The following is a 16,721-nucleotide window of genomic DNA, read 5'->3' as shown; positions in this document are numbered from 1 at the left end:
ACAGTCTCCTGTTTCAAATAATACAAATAATACAATGGATGGAGGTCCTCAATGCCAAACAGGAAATTAGAGCTGTCTCCCTTGACATATCACGTGCCTTCGATACGGTCTGGCACCCCGCTCTGCTCACCAAACTCTCCTCCTTTGGTATCCATGGAAATCTCCACGCATGGCTGGCAGACTTCCTCTCTAGTCGTAGTCAACGTGTGGCCCTGAATGGGTTTCTCTCATCTCCTCTTCCTGTTCAGGCTGGAGTTCCCCAAGGCAGTGTTCTGGGCCTGTGCTTTTTCTGGTCTTCATCAATGATCTCTCTGACTCTCTTGAAAATCCTCTCGATCTCTTTGCTGATGACTCTACTCTCTGTCGCTCCATTCCTCATCCCTCAGATCGGCAGTCTGCAGCCTCCTCACTCTCTGCAGACCTGGACAAAATCACAGACTGGGAAAACAAGTGGAACATGTCTTTCAATCCTGACAAATCTCACGCTCTTACGATGTCTCTCCGAAAAGACCGACTGGACAACCCCCCCATCCACTTTCTGAATAATCCTCTCCAAGAAGTTCTGTCACTCAAGCTTTTGGGTCTCACTATCTGCCATGATCTTTCCTGGGAAAACCACATTTCAAATCTGGCCTCCAAAGCCAGTCGCCGACTGGGCATCCTCCGTCGTGCAAAGTCCTTCCTTGGCACACCTGAGCTCCTCACCACATACAAAGCTTTCATCCGCAGCTCAATGGAATATTGCTCTCCCCCCTGGGCTGGTGCTCCTGCCTCACACCAACCTCGTCTTCACGCTGTTGAAACCAAAGCGTTCAGAATCATTGGAATCTCCCGCGATGACGCTATCTCCGAGGGCCTTTCACTTAATCACCGCAGGCAGGTTGGTGGTCTTTCGGTCTTCTACCGACTCCTTTGGCCTTGCCTCCCCAGCTCTCTCTGGGCTCTGTCCCCCAAATATTCGTACAGGTCGCACAAGATCTGCCTGCAGCCCTCTTATGGTTAAACTGCCAAAATCAAGACTTTCTGCTCACCTTCACTCCTCTTTTCTCCCGCCTCTGGAACAAACTCCCTCACTCTCTTCAATCCCACTCCACCCTCCAGGTCTTTAAAACAGCTGTTCACCACCATCTCTTATCTTCCCCCATCCAAAACCTTGATCTTTTCTACCCCTGCTAATTTCACTCCAAATCCACTTTTTTGAAATACCAACCTCTGTCCTGGAAGTCCTTGGTGTCCTTGTGTTTTATACTTCTCCCCCCCCCCCCCCCCCTCCCTTCCCACGCCTCCTCCCCCCAAGCCCTCTCCCTCCCACACATCTCCCTGCTCTCAAATGTTATGTTTGTGTGCTTCCCCTTCTCTCCCCATCTTGTCTTCCGCTCCCTCTTTTTATATATTTTGTTTGTCTGGTTGATTTGTTTGTGAAATAAATGTTAGCTCTTTCACGAGCCTCGATTCAGTATACAAAAAAATAAAAAATAAAAAATACAAAATAACTTTTCTTAAAGTAGTAAAGCACCTATTATTCTTATTGCTCTTAGTAGCAAATCACCATGAAGAGGCACATATGCACGCGCACACACCTCTTACAGAATGTTGTTGCATTACAGAAATGTAATGTTACAGAACAGAATGTTACAGAAAACAGAATGTTGATCTATGCAATTCTATCCAAAACAGTCTCCATTTGGAAATGAATGTTTGAAAAGAGATGGTAACAATCAAAGTAGCAATTACGAAGTTTATCCCAAAAGTTGCGTCACCCAACAGATATATATATATATATATATATATACATACATACTGTTGCGAATATGGAATTTGGCCTCCATATCCGCTTGTAAATATTCCCCTATTTCCCCAATACTCCCCAACTATCCCCAATCCCCCATTCCCTAGTCCCATTGTCTGTAAACAACACTCTGTAGAACCGACCTTCCCCTTTTTCCCCCATTAAATGTCGTGCCCAGGTCCACCGCATCTCACGTAGACAACTTTCGGACATCTTGCTAGTTATTCTTAGTCTATGTCAGTTAAGGACTCCTTTCCATTAATTCTGACTCTTCGTTGCACCAGAATGTGATTATATGGCACCAGTAGTGAGTTTAGGACCTTCCCATACCTCCTTCCATCTTCTTCCCCAAACAACAACAACAACAACAACTACAGCTACAACAACAACTACAACAACAGAGGGGCACGGCGCTGCGCGGGGGAGTGTGCGTCCTCACACCGGCTCGGTTAGCCGCCATTGACAATGCGCTCCGGACCATGCGCTCCACGGGGTTACCACGAAGGGGCTCCCTGTCAGCCCCTCGTCAAGGGTGGAGCCGGTAACCCCCCCGCACGCACCCAATGAGAAGCAACGAGCCGATTCCATCTGGGGCGGAGCTAACGAGCCGAGGGCGTGTCACTCCCCGCCGGATATACGGAGCGACTCGCCGGACGTGACGTCAGATGCGCCCCGAGCTTGAGAAGACAAGAGAGCCACCTCCGAGCGCTGAGAGACCTCCTGCATCTTTTGGGCCGCGCTATCCTGTCCCTGAGCACAAGGTGCACCTTGTGCTGGCCATCGAATACCCGCTTTCCTTGCCATCAATCCCCGTGTGAGTCAGTTTTTGTCCTGTTTCTCTGTGGTCTGTCGGGAATAATATAAGATTGTGTCTAAGTGCCTATCTTCCTTTGCTGTCCCTCTTGTAGTTGTAATCTAACCTTCCGAACGAATATAACCTCCTCCGGAGGTCTTGAGAACCGTATCCCTGGTGTCGTGTCATTTTAATCCCAGCCGTGTGTCTTTTCCTTCATTGATCTAGCGTAGCGCGATTAGTCAACGTTCGGGTATAATCGGGTAACTTGTGCAGACGTGGTCATACCAAACCGCTCGGTAAACTAACATCCACCACCGCGTCTGTAACAATACATACATACATATATATGTATATCTGTATATATAAAACACAGTTTGTGTGTGTGTGTGTAATGTTACCGATAGACTCCTAAACGGAGAGGCTCACGTGCTTTATATTTGGCATAGACATGGCCATTGAGCCTGGGAAGGACATGGCCTACCTAAAAATATTTACCGAGATCCATATTTTTTTATTCATATTTACCTCAGCGAATTTCAGCGAGGAATATTATACACGGAATCTGAGCCGGTGGCAGAGCAGCGCGCTGATTCGCTCAGAGCGATCACGTGATGTTCCAGCCTTGCCGCCATAATCTCACAGTTACGCGTTCGCACGTAATTCAGAGCGAAAAGCGATTGCGTTTTTTCACATTTCAGCTAGGAACATTGCCATTCACACCACATAGGTTTTTTTTCCTTTCATCTTTAGATCCATATTTTTAGCCATAACATAGCGAACGTAGCATAACGTAGCGAGGAATATTATACACGGAATCTGAGCCGGTGGCAGAGCAGCGCGCTGATTCGCTCAGAGCGATCACGTGATGTTCCAGCCTTGCCGCCATAATCTCACAGTTACGCGTTCGCACGTAATTCAGAGCGAAAAGCGATTGCGCTTTTTCACATTTCAGCGAGGAACATTGCCATTCACACCACATAGGTTTTTTTTTCTTTCATCTTTAGATCCATATTCTTAGCCATAACGTAGCGAACGTAGCGTAACGTAGCGTAGCTAACGTAACGTTAGCATAACGTAGCGTAGCGTAGCGTAGCGATCCTTGCTCAGGATCTTCGTCAGGTTCACGAGCGAGTTAGCCAAAACGTAAAAGTGAAAATATATCGAATGCTGTTTTGATGCATTTTACTGCTGTTTTGATGCATTTACATTGCTGTTTTGATGCTTTTTCACTGCTGTTTTGATGCTTTTTCACAGCTGTTCTGATGCTTTTTTGTCATTTTTTTAAATATAAAAATCTCATTAAAAAAAAAAAATCCTAAAAAATCTCACAATGATGACATATAATTCACAGAAAACGTTGAAGCAACCACGTAATATTGCGGTGATGTTCAACTCTGAGTGAGAATAGTTCTAAATTTTAAAAACTTTCATCTGATATTTGTGATTTATTTCAAACAAACTGTATTTCCCATCTACACGGCCATATATTCCTATTAAAGTTATGTAAAGTACATAAATTGTGTGGATTACATCATTTGTGGATGTGATCAATTGCCAGTAACCACCTATATCACTCCCCTCCTCTTCCCCCTCCACCCTACCCTCTCCCCTTTCCCCTCCCCTTCCCTTTCCCCCCTACTCCTTCCTTTCCCCTCCCCCATCCCTTTCCCCCTCCCCTTCCCTTGCCCCTCCACCCTACCCTCTCCCCTCCGCCTCCCTTTCCCCCCTCCCCCTCCCCCTTCCCCGCCCCTCCTCCCCTCCCCCTCCCCCTCACCCTCACCCTCCCCTCCCCCACCCGGAAATGCCGGGCACTTCTGCTAGTGTGTGTGTGTGTGTGTGTGTGTGTGTGTGTGTGTGTGTGTGTGTGTGTGTGTGTGTGTGTGTGTGTGTGTGTGTGTGTGTGTGTGTGTATATATATATATATATATATAACATTCCTTTCACGCCGTGAGACACATAGGGCTGCCGATGCAGATTCATTGTCTAAGTAGTACAATCCTGGATGGGTCGCCACTCCAACGCAGCATACTCAAATGACTGGCTGAGTCAACCCACCTGGTGTTATTTCAACGGCATAACGCGGGTTCAAACTCAAGACCCTAAGATCTTCAGCCAACCACCATAACCGTCAAGTCAACACCAGGCATAACATACATAATATATGAACTTTATTCGCGTCATATTCGTCCTACATAATCTGCATCCCCTTCCATACACTCTATACGTCACGTGTAGATAAAAACAACCAGGCATAGTCGTTTCGGAGCTTGGTGTCATGGAAGCGAATGTTACTGTGAGCAAATGTTATTTTTTTTAAACCTGATACTTAAGAAAAATAGACTTAAAAAAAGTATTGTAGACTAATTTTAATCAAGATAATGACCTGTAATAAAATACAAATAAATAGATAATGAATGATGTGACAAGAATATTTTTTGCTTATTACAATTGAAATTCAGCTAAAAGCCTTCATTCTGAAGAGTCGACGTATGGCATACCCTATTGGATGCTAAAGATGTAAACAAGGGCAGCTAGGAGTAGACGAATGAACCATGTAGACATATCTTGTATAATATCAAATGCATTTCCTTAAAGATACGGAATCCATTTTCACACAAATCATTCCGTTACTCTTCCTAAAAAATCACCCCAAAGCATCACTCACATACCTCTTAGAAGGTTAAATATTGGAGGGAAAAGGTCACATTAACATTATCAAGTACCTGTTCGCTTGGGAGATGTTGGACAACCTCCCGGTGTGCCATCTGTCAGCGTTGCAAAGAGACAACCAATGGGATCCAACGGATGACCAACCCAGCCTTCAAGGGTCGTCGTGCTAGTTGTGCCCTTTTGTAGGATCTCTGTCAAGGCAAAAGTATGAACATTAGCAGCCGATACTGATAAAGTAGGTGCGGTCTTGCCATACAACTGCATGGTAGCTGTGGGTGTTTCAGAGGCCATTACTTAGTGATCACCTGCCCCAGTATGATTAGGAACAGGACTTCAAAATTTAAAAACAAGGTTAGATGATTTGACATCATCAATCAAACGATGTATATAATGACAAAGGCAATCCAGAAAATGTATCACCATAAAGACATTTGCACTGTTGTTGTTGCTGTTTTTCTGAAACCATGATAGGTAGCCCTCATAAGAGAGTGGCTCCTTTGGCATATGGTAGCAGGCTCTGAAGCTTCTGTGAGTCCAGAATAATCTACAACTCTGCAGTAGCAGTATCATAAGCAGTGTTATTTTACCATCTTGATAGCTTCTGATCCCCCACAGCCTAGCTCACATGGCAGGCTGTTTCAGCCACCACAGGAGGTGGAGAGATAGTGCTGATTAGTGGCCAATTAACTCTGCCTTCTCATCTGGCCGTGTGGGGTGGGGTTTATAACCATTTCGTCGATAGACATCTCTGCAGAATGAAGGTTTTGTTCATATTACTCAGCTTCAGGTGAGGAGTAGCCAACTATTTCCATCTCATCTCTGTACCTTTACCTATCCATGCCCCACGCCCCAGTGTCTCTCCTAGCAGGAGGTGAGTAGTGGAAATGTGGAGCTTTGACCTCACCATCTTGTGAACAAATTGTCAATCCCCATTCTTAGATTTTTTTTAAATATCAAAACAATAGAAAATCTAACCTCGTAGAAAAGGTAGAACAGAACACAGTGTAATACACCAACAGCAGGGTAGAGGGGCACACCAAAGGGAGAGCTGGAGGAAAAGTAGGCGAGCAGAAGAATGAGAGAGTAAGGGGAGAGGCAGGAGGAGAGAGGAGATGAACAAGCAGGATATAATCTCAAACACAACTACAAGTTGTTTGAAGGAACAGGAAGGGAAAGCCAGGGATGAAACAGGAAGAAGAAAAACACAATATCCTGGAGGTAGGCTTGGGGAGGGATAATGTGGGAAGAAAGGAGCATGAGTAAGTAGGGTGGGTGACCTGAGCAGGAGATGAAAGCCATCTTTAATCCCTGAAGAGAAAAAAAAAACACCTTTAGAGGCCATTTTCCCCCGCAAAGCTGGGGTTGGCCTTTTTCGGGGACCGTGGTTGTTGTTGTTTTTCGGTCCCCTTTTTTGAAGCAATGTTTTACGGCCAGATGCCCTTCCTGCCGCCAACCCTTTTTGTCGCCTTTTTACGACAAACAGGGAATTACCAGTGAACTGGTACTCAATTAGCCGACCTCGGAAGGATGACAGGCTGAGTCAACCCCCCTGGCGTTAATTCAGCGATCGACCGGGATTCGAACCCAGGATCCTAGGATCCTAAGCCGGCACCCTAGCCGCGAGCCCAACACCAGGGCCCAACACCATCTTTAATCCCTGAAGGAAAGAATGAAATTGAATAGACCGACGAAGTTGGCTCCACAAGCGAAAGAAAAGAGGAACAAAACAATTAAGAGCGGCGAGCATGGATTTTGGATGACTTGATGATGGCACTTCTCGCTATACACGTGTTTACTGCCATATACTTACTGCCATTATTATTATTAATTATTTTGTAATCATTATTAATTAAATTCTTATTTATTTAAATATTATTAAATATTATTAATATTTAATTAAAATTATTATTAATTATCTTATTGTTCACTGCCATTAGTTTACTTCATACACGAGTATACTGCCGCATCTTCTTCTCTCACAGTTTTGTTCTCTCCTGCTGTTATGAGTCTGCTTCTGCTGGCTGGTCATTTGGCAATTTATTTGTTTGTATTTTTATCTAACTTTAATTTATAATTTTTGTTGCCAAGATGGCAGGCATATTTCCCATCACAACGTTTTCAGAAGAGAATGTTAGGAAAGTTTCAATAGAATGGCCCTTCAATAATGCTCCACAGAATTTCCATCTTTTCTGTCTATCCTTTTCAAAAGATCATTCCATTTGCAATTACCTCGGTCTACAAAAGTGATGCCAAAAGTTCTACAAAAGAGGGAGGTACCACTCAGTTGTTGTACCACTCCTGAAACAGTAGTGATGTGTTGATATCAAGATTTTAAAAATAAAAATGACACCAATTGTGATCACACCAATCGTGCCATTCTTACACGGGTTCTTCTTCTTCTAATTTGACTGCCTACTTCAATCCTGACGATTCACATAACAGATTCTAGCAGAACATATAGTTGTTTGGCTGTGCTTTATCCCTTTAAAAAGAGTTGTTGAATTTTCTCTCAACATTTTCTTTTGCTGCACAGCAGGATGCGAATTCTGGGCCATTATTATATAAATTCTGCAGCAAGAGCAGCTGTTGAATTATACCAGCTATTCAGTGGACCTAAGTCTGTACTACTTTAACTTGTTATTGTTAAGCAATCTGCGCACTCTCAGGCCTGCTTTCGGTAATAGTATAACATTTCACAAAGCACATAAACATAATGTAAGCAATTCTATTCGAACCAGTCTCCAATTGGAACTGGAAGTTTAAAAGGAGACGGTAACAACCAAAATAACAATTATGAGGATTATCCCAAAAATTCTGCCACCATACACAATAGATTAACTTTGTGTCATATGTATCACGTCATATTCATGCTACGTAATCTACATCCCCTTCAATACACGCTTACCATCATCAGTGGATACAAAATGCCTTCCCTTCGGCTAATTTTTTTGTTTTGGGGAAATGTGGGGAAGTGACATGGGATCAAAGTTGCGGATATGGTGGGGGAGGCAAAACTAGCCGCTGCTGTGGCTCTAAGAGGTAGTGGACATTGCATTTTGCATGCAGTACAACATCATCGTGGAGCAGAATGGAATCATTCTGAAGACCTGGATTCTGAAGTCATAGACGATCATACAAAACCAGATGGTTGGAGTCGCCATTCACTGCCACTCCCCATATAACTGTTCTGTTTAGAAAAATTTAAATGTTTGAATACGGTCCGTCACACATCCGTTTCACCTGCCAGTAACACTCATTGCTGGACATGTGTGGATAAGTGTTAAGTAGGAATGGAAATATTTATTGGTGGTTTTCATGTGCGTTTCTATTTTTATTATGGATCACCATGAGTTTAACGAGAGTGTCTTCTTTACTGAAGCTTTCCACTATGGCAACATCTTTGTTTCTACGTGCTGTTATTTTCATTCCTGAAACAAAACAAATAGTGTGAGAAACTTCATACAAACTCGACATCTCAGTAAATACAGTAATACCCCGGTTTACATCACTTCTTTTCTGTTGTTTCGCAAATACGTCATCACTTTATTAATCCCACTTCTCCATATTTGTCGTCTCAACTCACACATACGTCATTTTAAAAGCCATATAATTTCATTCTCGAGTGTTTTCAGAACTTACAAAACTGATAAAGATGCCAGTGTAGTGGTTACCTTATGCACATGTCGCGGTTACCTTATTCACTTATCCGCATGTGACGGTTACCATTACGATGGGTTTGTTCTAACCCACGCACACGGGCATTTGGTTGTGTCGTCGTGACGCACGCGCGGCTGTTGGAGCCATGCCCTCCGAAGAGGGTGCTTGTTTTATATAAGCCGTTACGACTTCCGTTCGTGAGCAGTTGCTGTAGATTTCTGTACAATAAACTACCTTTTGTACCCAACGAAATGGCCTCTTCTTATCGTCTTCGGCAACCGCTAAACTGGTGACCCCGTTGCCCCCGAACGTATTCGGGGGCCGAATGAACACGGCAGGATTGCGACCGCAATTTCTTCCACACTGGAGGGGCGAACCAGCTCCGGGACCCTCCGAAGGACGCCGTTACGGGGCGTTGGCAGCACGGCTACTTCGTCGCCTTCGCGCACACAGGCCGAGTACTGCTACTTCGTCGCCTCCGCGCTCACAGGCCGGGCACGGCTACTTCGTCGCCTTCGCGCACACAGGCCGAGTACTGCTGCCCGTCGCCTTCGCGCACACAGGCCGAGTACTGCTACTTCGTCGCCTCCGTGCACACAGGCCGAGTACTGCTGCTCGCCACTCCTACTACTTCTCCTACGGCGGATCCCGAGGCTGATGCTGCTGCACACCTCGTGGGCGCCGCCACGCCCCGCCCACCACTCCCGCAACTCCTACTACTGCTCCTACGACGGATCCCGAGGCTGATGCTGCTGCTCGCCACTCCCGCAATTCCTACTGCTGCACCTACAACTGCTACCGCTGCTCAGCACCCGCGGCTCGGCTCGGTTCCACCCGCGGCCCGGCTCTGTTCCACCCGCGAACTACGTACACGCCCGTGGCGTGCCTTCTGGGGGGGCGCATGTAGTGGTTACCTTATGCACATGTCGCGGTTACCTTATTCACTTATCCGCATGTGATGGTTACCATTACGATGGGTTTGTTCTAACCCACGCACACAGGCGTTTGGTTGTGTCGTCGTGACGCACGCGCGGTGTTGGAGCCACGCCCTCCGAAGAGGGTGCTTGTTTTATATAAGCCGTTACGACTTCCGTTCGTGAGCAGTTGCTGGAGATTTCTGTACAATAAACTACCTTTTGTACCCAACGAAATGGCCTCTTCTTATCGTCTTCGGCAACCGCTGAACCAGAATACATCGCTAAAGTATCAAATTGGGAGATCGCAAAATCGCCAAATGAACTACTGTACTTTGCTTCATACATAAATTTACTGCACTGTATATTGGCTAAGCGGCAGTGTAAAAGCATAACCTTAGAAGTGAAATTAGATGTTATTTGTTGAATAGATGGTGGTATTAATGGATTGCTGGGTTATTAATTTTGCCTCCGATCTATGAATATGCCCACGTTCATTGAAGAAAAAGGAAGAGGAAGATGTATCACAAACTTCAAAGAGCGCTTCCGGAAGAGGTTTATTTTTATTTAAATATGTCTGGTAATTGTTTTTAGTTTGCGCGGTAACATAATTTTACCTAACGCGTCTTCTGAGCTTTGACCTCTCAACCCCATAATCTAATCCGTCTATCTTTACATTATTATACATACTTGAACCAAATTTGACTTAGTCCCTTCAGTCGGTGTTAAGTTATCGGGGTAACAAAAACCTATTACAGACTCCGACATTTGACCTCTTGATGCCGAAATCTAATCAGTTCATCTTTGCATCATAATATACAGTGCCTAAAGAAAGTCTACACCCCCTTTCAAAAATTTCACCTTTTGTTGCCTTATAGCCTAAAATTAAATTGCATTAAATCAGACTTTTTCCACCTTTATTTACACATCGTAACACACAAGTTCCAAGTGAAAAACAAATTCTACAAATTTCAGAAAATTAATTAAAAATACAAAATTAGAATATCTTGATGGGGTGTGTGGGTGTATCTATGATAAGTGTCTCCAGGAAGGTAGTTCCACAAACGGGAGAAAAGAGCAACAGGTATGGGGGAAAAATTGTGGAAGCAGTCAGCCTGGATTATGGGGACTTTAACCAGTAGGGTGATGTTGGAAGTGTACACATTCTGAGGGAGGTGTGGAGGCCAACAAGCTGAGAGGGACAGCAGAAGGAGCAAGACCAAAGGAAAGGAGGTTTAAAAAAAAAAGAAAAAAAAAAAAAGAGGCCACAGACTTGTTTACGATGTAAGAACAAGCAGTCATGTGCTTCAGCATCATTGCAGGAGATTCCAATAAAGTAAAGAGCGTTATAATCCTCAGGATACAGGAAAGAGATGTGATGTAGAGATACCAGTCTATAGGAGACAGCAGTGCTCCACTGAGCTGCAAAGGCCTTGTAAGCTGTGGGTAGTTCTGCTTTTTCAAGAAAAGACTTGGAATTACGGCTGATGCCCAGTCTACGGCTGCTTTTGAAAGCCAGCTTTGATACAAGGTCAACCCAGCAGAGGTCATGGATGATGGTGAGGCCAAGAAGTTCACGAGAATGGACCTCATCCATTGGCTGACTGTGTAAATGAATAGGTCGATTCATTTGTTGACGATCTTTCGAGAGTGACAGGGAGAGATTGTGAGATATTCCGGGGTTGAAGGATAAATTCCATTAGTCAGAGCAGCATCTAATCAACTTCAGATCAACAAAGAGTGACAAAACTGCTGCCTGTCTGTCAGGAGGAAGAGCGAGTTTTCCAAAGCATCAGGAAAATGTCATTCATGTCAATGAGGAACAAGTTCCCCCTCCCCTTTTTTGCCCCCTTCCCTTTTTTGTTAAATACAAAATCTAGGCTAATTGGAGACTTCTCATAACAGACTTGTTCTCATAACAGACCACGACTGCCTAGGCCTAGGGGCGGGGCACTCCAGCCTTCACTGGGGGAAGAGAGAAAATAATTCCATTGACAGCAACAACTTTACTACGCAACTGGAGGAAGCAAGGAATCCAAGCATGAAGGTGGCTTTGTATGCCACAGACAGAGCTTGGCAAGCAGAGCAGGATGCCAGACTGTAATGACTGCCAGAGGTATGTCCAGGAAAACTGTTCTGACCTCGTGTTTGAGATTTAGGGCCTCCAACCGTTGCTAAGAGAGAAGTAGCAGCATGTCCAAAGTTGACTTCCTGGGACGCAATCCAAACTGGTCAGCGATCAGGCTGTTTGAAAACAGGAAAGACTTCACATTGGCAGCAATTCCATTGCTTTGCTTATAACTGAAAGTAGGCTTTCTGGCCTGTAGATGAGAGGATATGTTTTCGCTCCCTTTGTCTGGATGGGGGTGATGTTAGATGCCTTACAGGCAGGTGGGATGCAGCCAAACAAGGACAGACTGAAGAGAGCAGACAAAGAAACAAGAGCAGCATTTGATAAGATGGGCACTGATACCACTGATATATTCCTCCAATAAAGCCAGATTATAGAGAGATAGTCAACCTCTCAGCTGTTTTTGTATTTCAAACAATTTTTTTTAATGTTATCTGGTGTATAACTAGAATATACAACTTAAAACACGATACTCTGCACAGAGTTATTGTCCCCCGTCGCACCGCGAAGCGAAAGGGGGACTATGGTTTGCCCCTCCGTCCGTGTGTCTGTCCGTCCATCCGTCCGTCCGGGCGTGCGTGCGTACGTGCATGCATGCGTGCGTAAGCGAAGGACCGCATTCGAATTTGGTGTGTGGGTGCAACGTCAAAATACGCTACGTCAAAATCCAAGATGGCCGCCGCCATGTATGTCTGACGCCATGTATGTCTGAACCTTGTGAGCGGAATATCTTGAAAAATAAGCGAAGTACCAACTTCTAATCTGGTGTGTGGGTGTATCTAGGCACAAGGAAGAACCCTATTGAAAATTGGGTCGCCACGTCAAAATCCAAGATGGCCACCGCCATGTATGTCTGACCCTTGTGAGCAAAATATCTTGAAAAATAAACGAACTACTAACGTCTAATCTGGTGTGTGGGTGTATCTACGCATAAGGAAGAACGCTATTGAAAATTGGGTCGCCACGTCAAAATCCAAGATGGCCACCGCCATGTATGTCTGAACCTTGTGAGCGGAATATCTTGAAAAATAAGCGAAGTACTAACGTCTGATCTGATGTGTGGGTGTATCTATGCATAAGGAAGAACGCTATTGAAAATTGGGTCGCCATGTCAAAATCCAAGATGGCCGCTGCCCTGTATGTCTGAACCTTGTGAGCAGAATATCTTGAAAAATAAGCGAAGTTCCAACTTCTAATCTGGTGTGTGTGTGTATCTAGGCATAAGGAAGAACGCTATTGAAAATTGGGTCACCACGTCAAAATCCGAGATGGCCGCCATCATATATATGTCTGAACCTTGTGAGTGAAATATCTTGAAAAATAAACGAACTACTAACTTCTAATCTGGTGTGTGGGTGTATCTACGTATAAGGGAGAACGCTAGTGAAAATTGGGTCGCCACGTCAAAATCCAAGATGGCCGCCTTGCGTCTTCCACTTTGTCAACTCGCATCACTTCACCGACGGGGGGCCGAGGCGTAACGCTTGTTTCAATTTTAATCTACCATATAAAACACTGTTTGTGTGTGTGTGTCTGTGTGTGTGTGTGTCTTCATTAGGCTAAGTTTTCAAGGCTTTGAGTTGTGCTTTAGGAAGGATTTGAGTTGGGGGGGGGGGGGGGGTGGAGCGGTTTAAGGGGCAATCTTTGAACACGACTGTGTGTCAACTGGTTAAAAGACCTAAAAGACTCTGAGGATCCAAAAGACCCCGAAGACCCAATGGACCCCAAACACCCAAAATGCCCTGTAGACTGTTAAAGATACAAAAGACCATTAAGACCCCAAAGGCCAAAAATACCCCCAAAGACCCTTAAATACCCTGAAGATCCAAAAAGAGCCTGAAGACTGTTAAACACCCAAAAGACCCCGAAGACCCAAAATAACCCAAAGACCCACAATACTTCAAAAACCCTTAAATACCCTGAAGACCCAAAATACTCCAAATACCCTTTAAAACCCTGAAGACCCCAAGGACCCAGAGGACTTAAAAGAGCGACAAGTCCTTGGAAACCCAAAATACCCCAAAGACACCAAGACCCTTAAAGATCCAAAAGACCCTTAAAGACCAAGTAGACCAAAAAAACCCTGAAGACCGAAAAGATCAAAAAGACCCAGAAGACCAAAAAGACCCAAAATACCCCGCATACCCTTAAAGACCCAAACAATCCAAAAGACCGAAAAGACCCCAGAGCTCCTTAAAGACCCTTAGGACCCAGTATACCTCAAATTACCCCTAAGACACAAAATACCCAGAAGACCCTTAAATACCACAAAGAGCCAGATCAAGGACCCAAAATACTCGAATGACTCAAAATACACCGATGAACCAGAAAACCCAAAAGACACAAAAGATGCTGAAGACACTGAAGACCCAAAATACCCCAAGGACATAAAAGACCCCAAGGACTCCGAAGACCCAAAAGAAGAATAATTATGCCTCTTACATTGGAATTGTAGACGGTGGCTTGCAAACTGAGCCTCAAGGCCGGTGTACAGAAGCGGTACTTTAAAAAAATCACAACAAATACAAGGCACAGGGAGGTGAAATTTGCTGCACGTGGATGTGCAATGTGTGCAGAGTAAAATGCGTGTTAATTTGCGTCTGTAGGATGTCTAACAAATAAAGATGATATAAGCACACCTGAAACTAGGCCCAGATTGCAGACTTTGGCATGCTCACATGGCTGTACCGTCAAAAACTTCCAAGCCATAATTTTTGATGGGCTTTATACGAGTAAAATAATAATTTAAACGAGCTTTAAAAAAGATCCGAGAGTTTCGTGCTATTGAAGTAGTCCAGAAGCAGTCCCGAACACCACCCTTGTACACCACCCCATAGAATCTTTATTTAACTTTAAGTCCTGCAAAACTAGGGGTTCTTGGAAGTATTATGACAAACAATTTGTGTACTACAGTGTTCAAGTATATAATTAAATTCAAAAGTTGTATAAATTAAATAATTCGATTCAAAGTTAGGGTCGTACTCATACCATTACAAAAATGTGCTTTATCATTACAAAAATATTAAGGTTTGAATGAGGGGTGGGGGGAAGGGTGGTGAGAGTTGTTGTTGTTGTTGTTGTTGCTGCCGTTATGTTTCTCAGGCCATTACCGATTCAGTCCACTACCAAATTCGAACCATTAAATGATTCAGTCCCCTACCAGATTCGAACCATCAACCAATTAAAATGTTTACTGGATTCGAACCATTAACCGATTCAAACGTTTACCGGATTCGAACCTGTAGCAGATTCAAACGTTTACCAGATTCGAACCTTTAACCGATTCAAACGATTTTACCATTTCTGCATTCGAACCATTAACCGGTTCAGTCCATTACAGGATTCGAACCATTATTGGATTACCATCATCCATAATTTACCCGATTTACGCATTCAAATCCACCTTTGGTACAAAGAAATCCACAACACCCCCCATTTTTGTAATGGTACAACCCTAACTTTGAATTGGGTAAAGGGTAAAGGGTGTTAACTTCACGGACATCTTACACAGTAAATAAATCCGTGTTACAGTGTTGCTGCCTGCTGTGTAGATCTCTTATGTTGTATAATGAGGTTTAATAATTATGCACTCGGTAACATGGAGATCGCCCATTGGCCCAAGGGATGGAGGGGTGTAACTGTTGGACATTTGCTATGTAATTACGTCGATCAAATCTAGATATCTCAGGTGTATGTCCCAATCAGCGAAGGCCAGGATCACATGTCAAGTGAGTTCTTTAACTTCCTTGTCTTCCTCTGCTGCTCTGTCTCATCAGCTCTAGTCTCTAGGCCCTAGAAATACCACACCATGCTGCATGCATGTTTGATGTAGTTTTTGTTAACTACCTTGTAGCATACCTGCGTGCTCTACTGCTTCAGCACTAGTTTACCTTTCATCAAGCACAGGTCTGCCAGGGTGGGGATTATACGTTTGTTTTGTTATTGCCAAATGATACGAATATTATTATTGTTGTTAATATTATTACTATTAATAAATGCTTTGTTATAATGTTATCATTGTTTTTGTTATTTATTTTGTAAGAGGAATACCATGTCATGGAAGGACATATTAAACTGCTCTATACACCTTAATATGGCGGGTGTTTAGAAACAAAGGAATTCTTCCGGATTCTTTGTAGTTAATTAGCCTAATCATCTCAGGAGATCATAACTATATCTATTCTCATTTTGAACAGGATCCAGGGCTCTGCTGCTGAACCCACTGGGGAAGCTTAAGCTCTTTCATATGGCCCCCTCAATAGGAATTTCTGACTATATCAGTGCCTGCAGGGGGCGCTATTTTTTACCTTCGCCCCAAGCACCACAAACCATCACTACGCCACTGACCCTATCTATTATATCACATTAGTTATTCATGTCTGTTGTATGCCATTATATAATCCTTTAAAATATCCTTTAAAATAGTAAGTTTCCTGTTTGGAATGATTTCCAATTTTGTTTAACTCCCAGGCAGGCAGACAGAGTAAATCAAGACCGATAGTCTAACAACGGTGTGGCCGAGCTTGTTTGCTACTTTAGTTGAAGAGGATAGTGTGACCTGGGTGGGGATACCAGTTAGCGAATAATGTTCGTATTAATTATTTTTTTTGACTTCAAGCATGGACAAACGGTTCGTGAATGACTTGGGTAATATAACGGCGAATGGCAAACAATGAATCAATAAATTCCACATTCCTGGGCCACCTTTAGTCGAACGTCAGGCATTGACAGTGGGTTCTCTATATTTTTATTCCAAAGAGAATC

General features: G+C 43.9%; 1 protein-coding gene across 2 annotated transcripts in view; it reads right to left on the bottom strand.

The window, feature by feature from the left end:
• LOC137434989 (zinc finger SWIM domain-containing protein 6) overlaps nucleotides 1–16,721 on the bottom strand; it is a 176,571-nt gene that overhangs the window by 37,141 nt on the left and 122,709 nt on the right. For both annotated transcript variants that reach the window (XM_068128297.2, XM_068128306.2), the window contains exon 8: nucleotides 5,309–5,446. In XM_068128297.2, the coding sequence (XP_067984398.1) occupies nucleotides 5,309–5,446 (138 nt within the window). The remainder of the gene's footprint in view (nucleotides 1–5,308; nucleotides 5,447–16,721) is intronic.

This window comes from Myxine glutinosa, chromosome 1 (genome assembly GCF_964187855.1).
Source record: "Myxine glutinosa chromosome 1, kmMyxGlut1.1, whole genome shotgun sequence".
In the NCBI taxonomy this organism is placed as follows: domain Eukaryota; kingdom Metazoa; phylum Chordata; class Myxini; order Myxiniformes; family Myxinidae; genus Myxine; species Myxine glutinosa.
The sequence above is the reverse complement of the archived record's forward strand: the minus strand, read 5'-3'. Positions and strand labels throughout refer to the sequence as shown.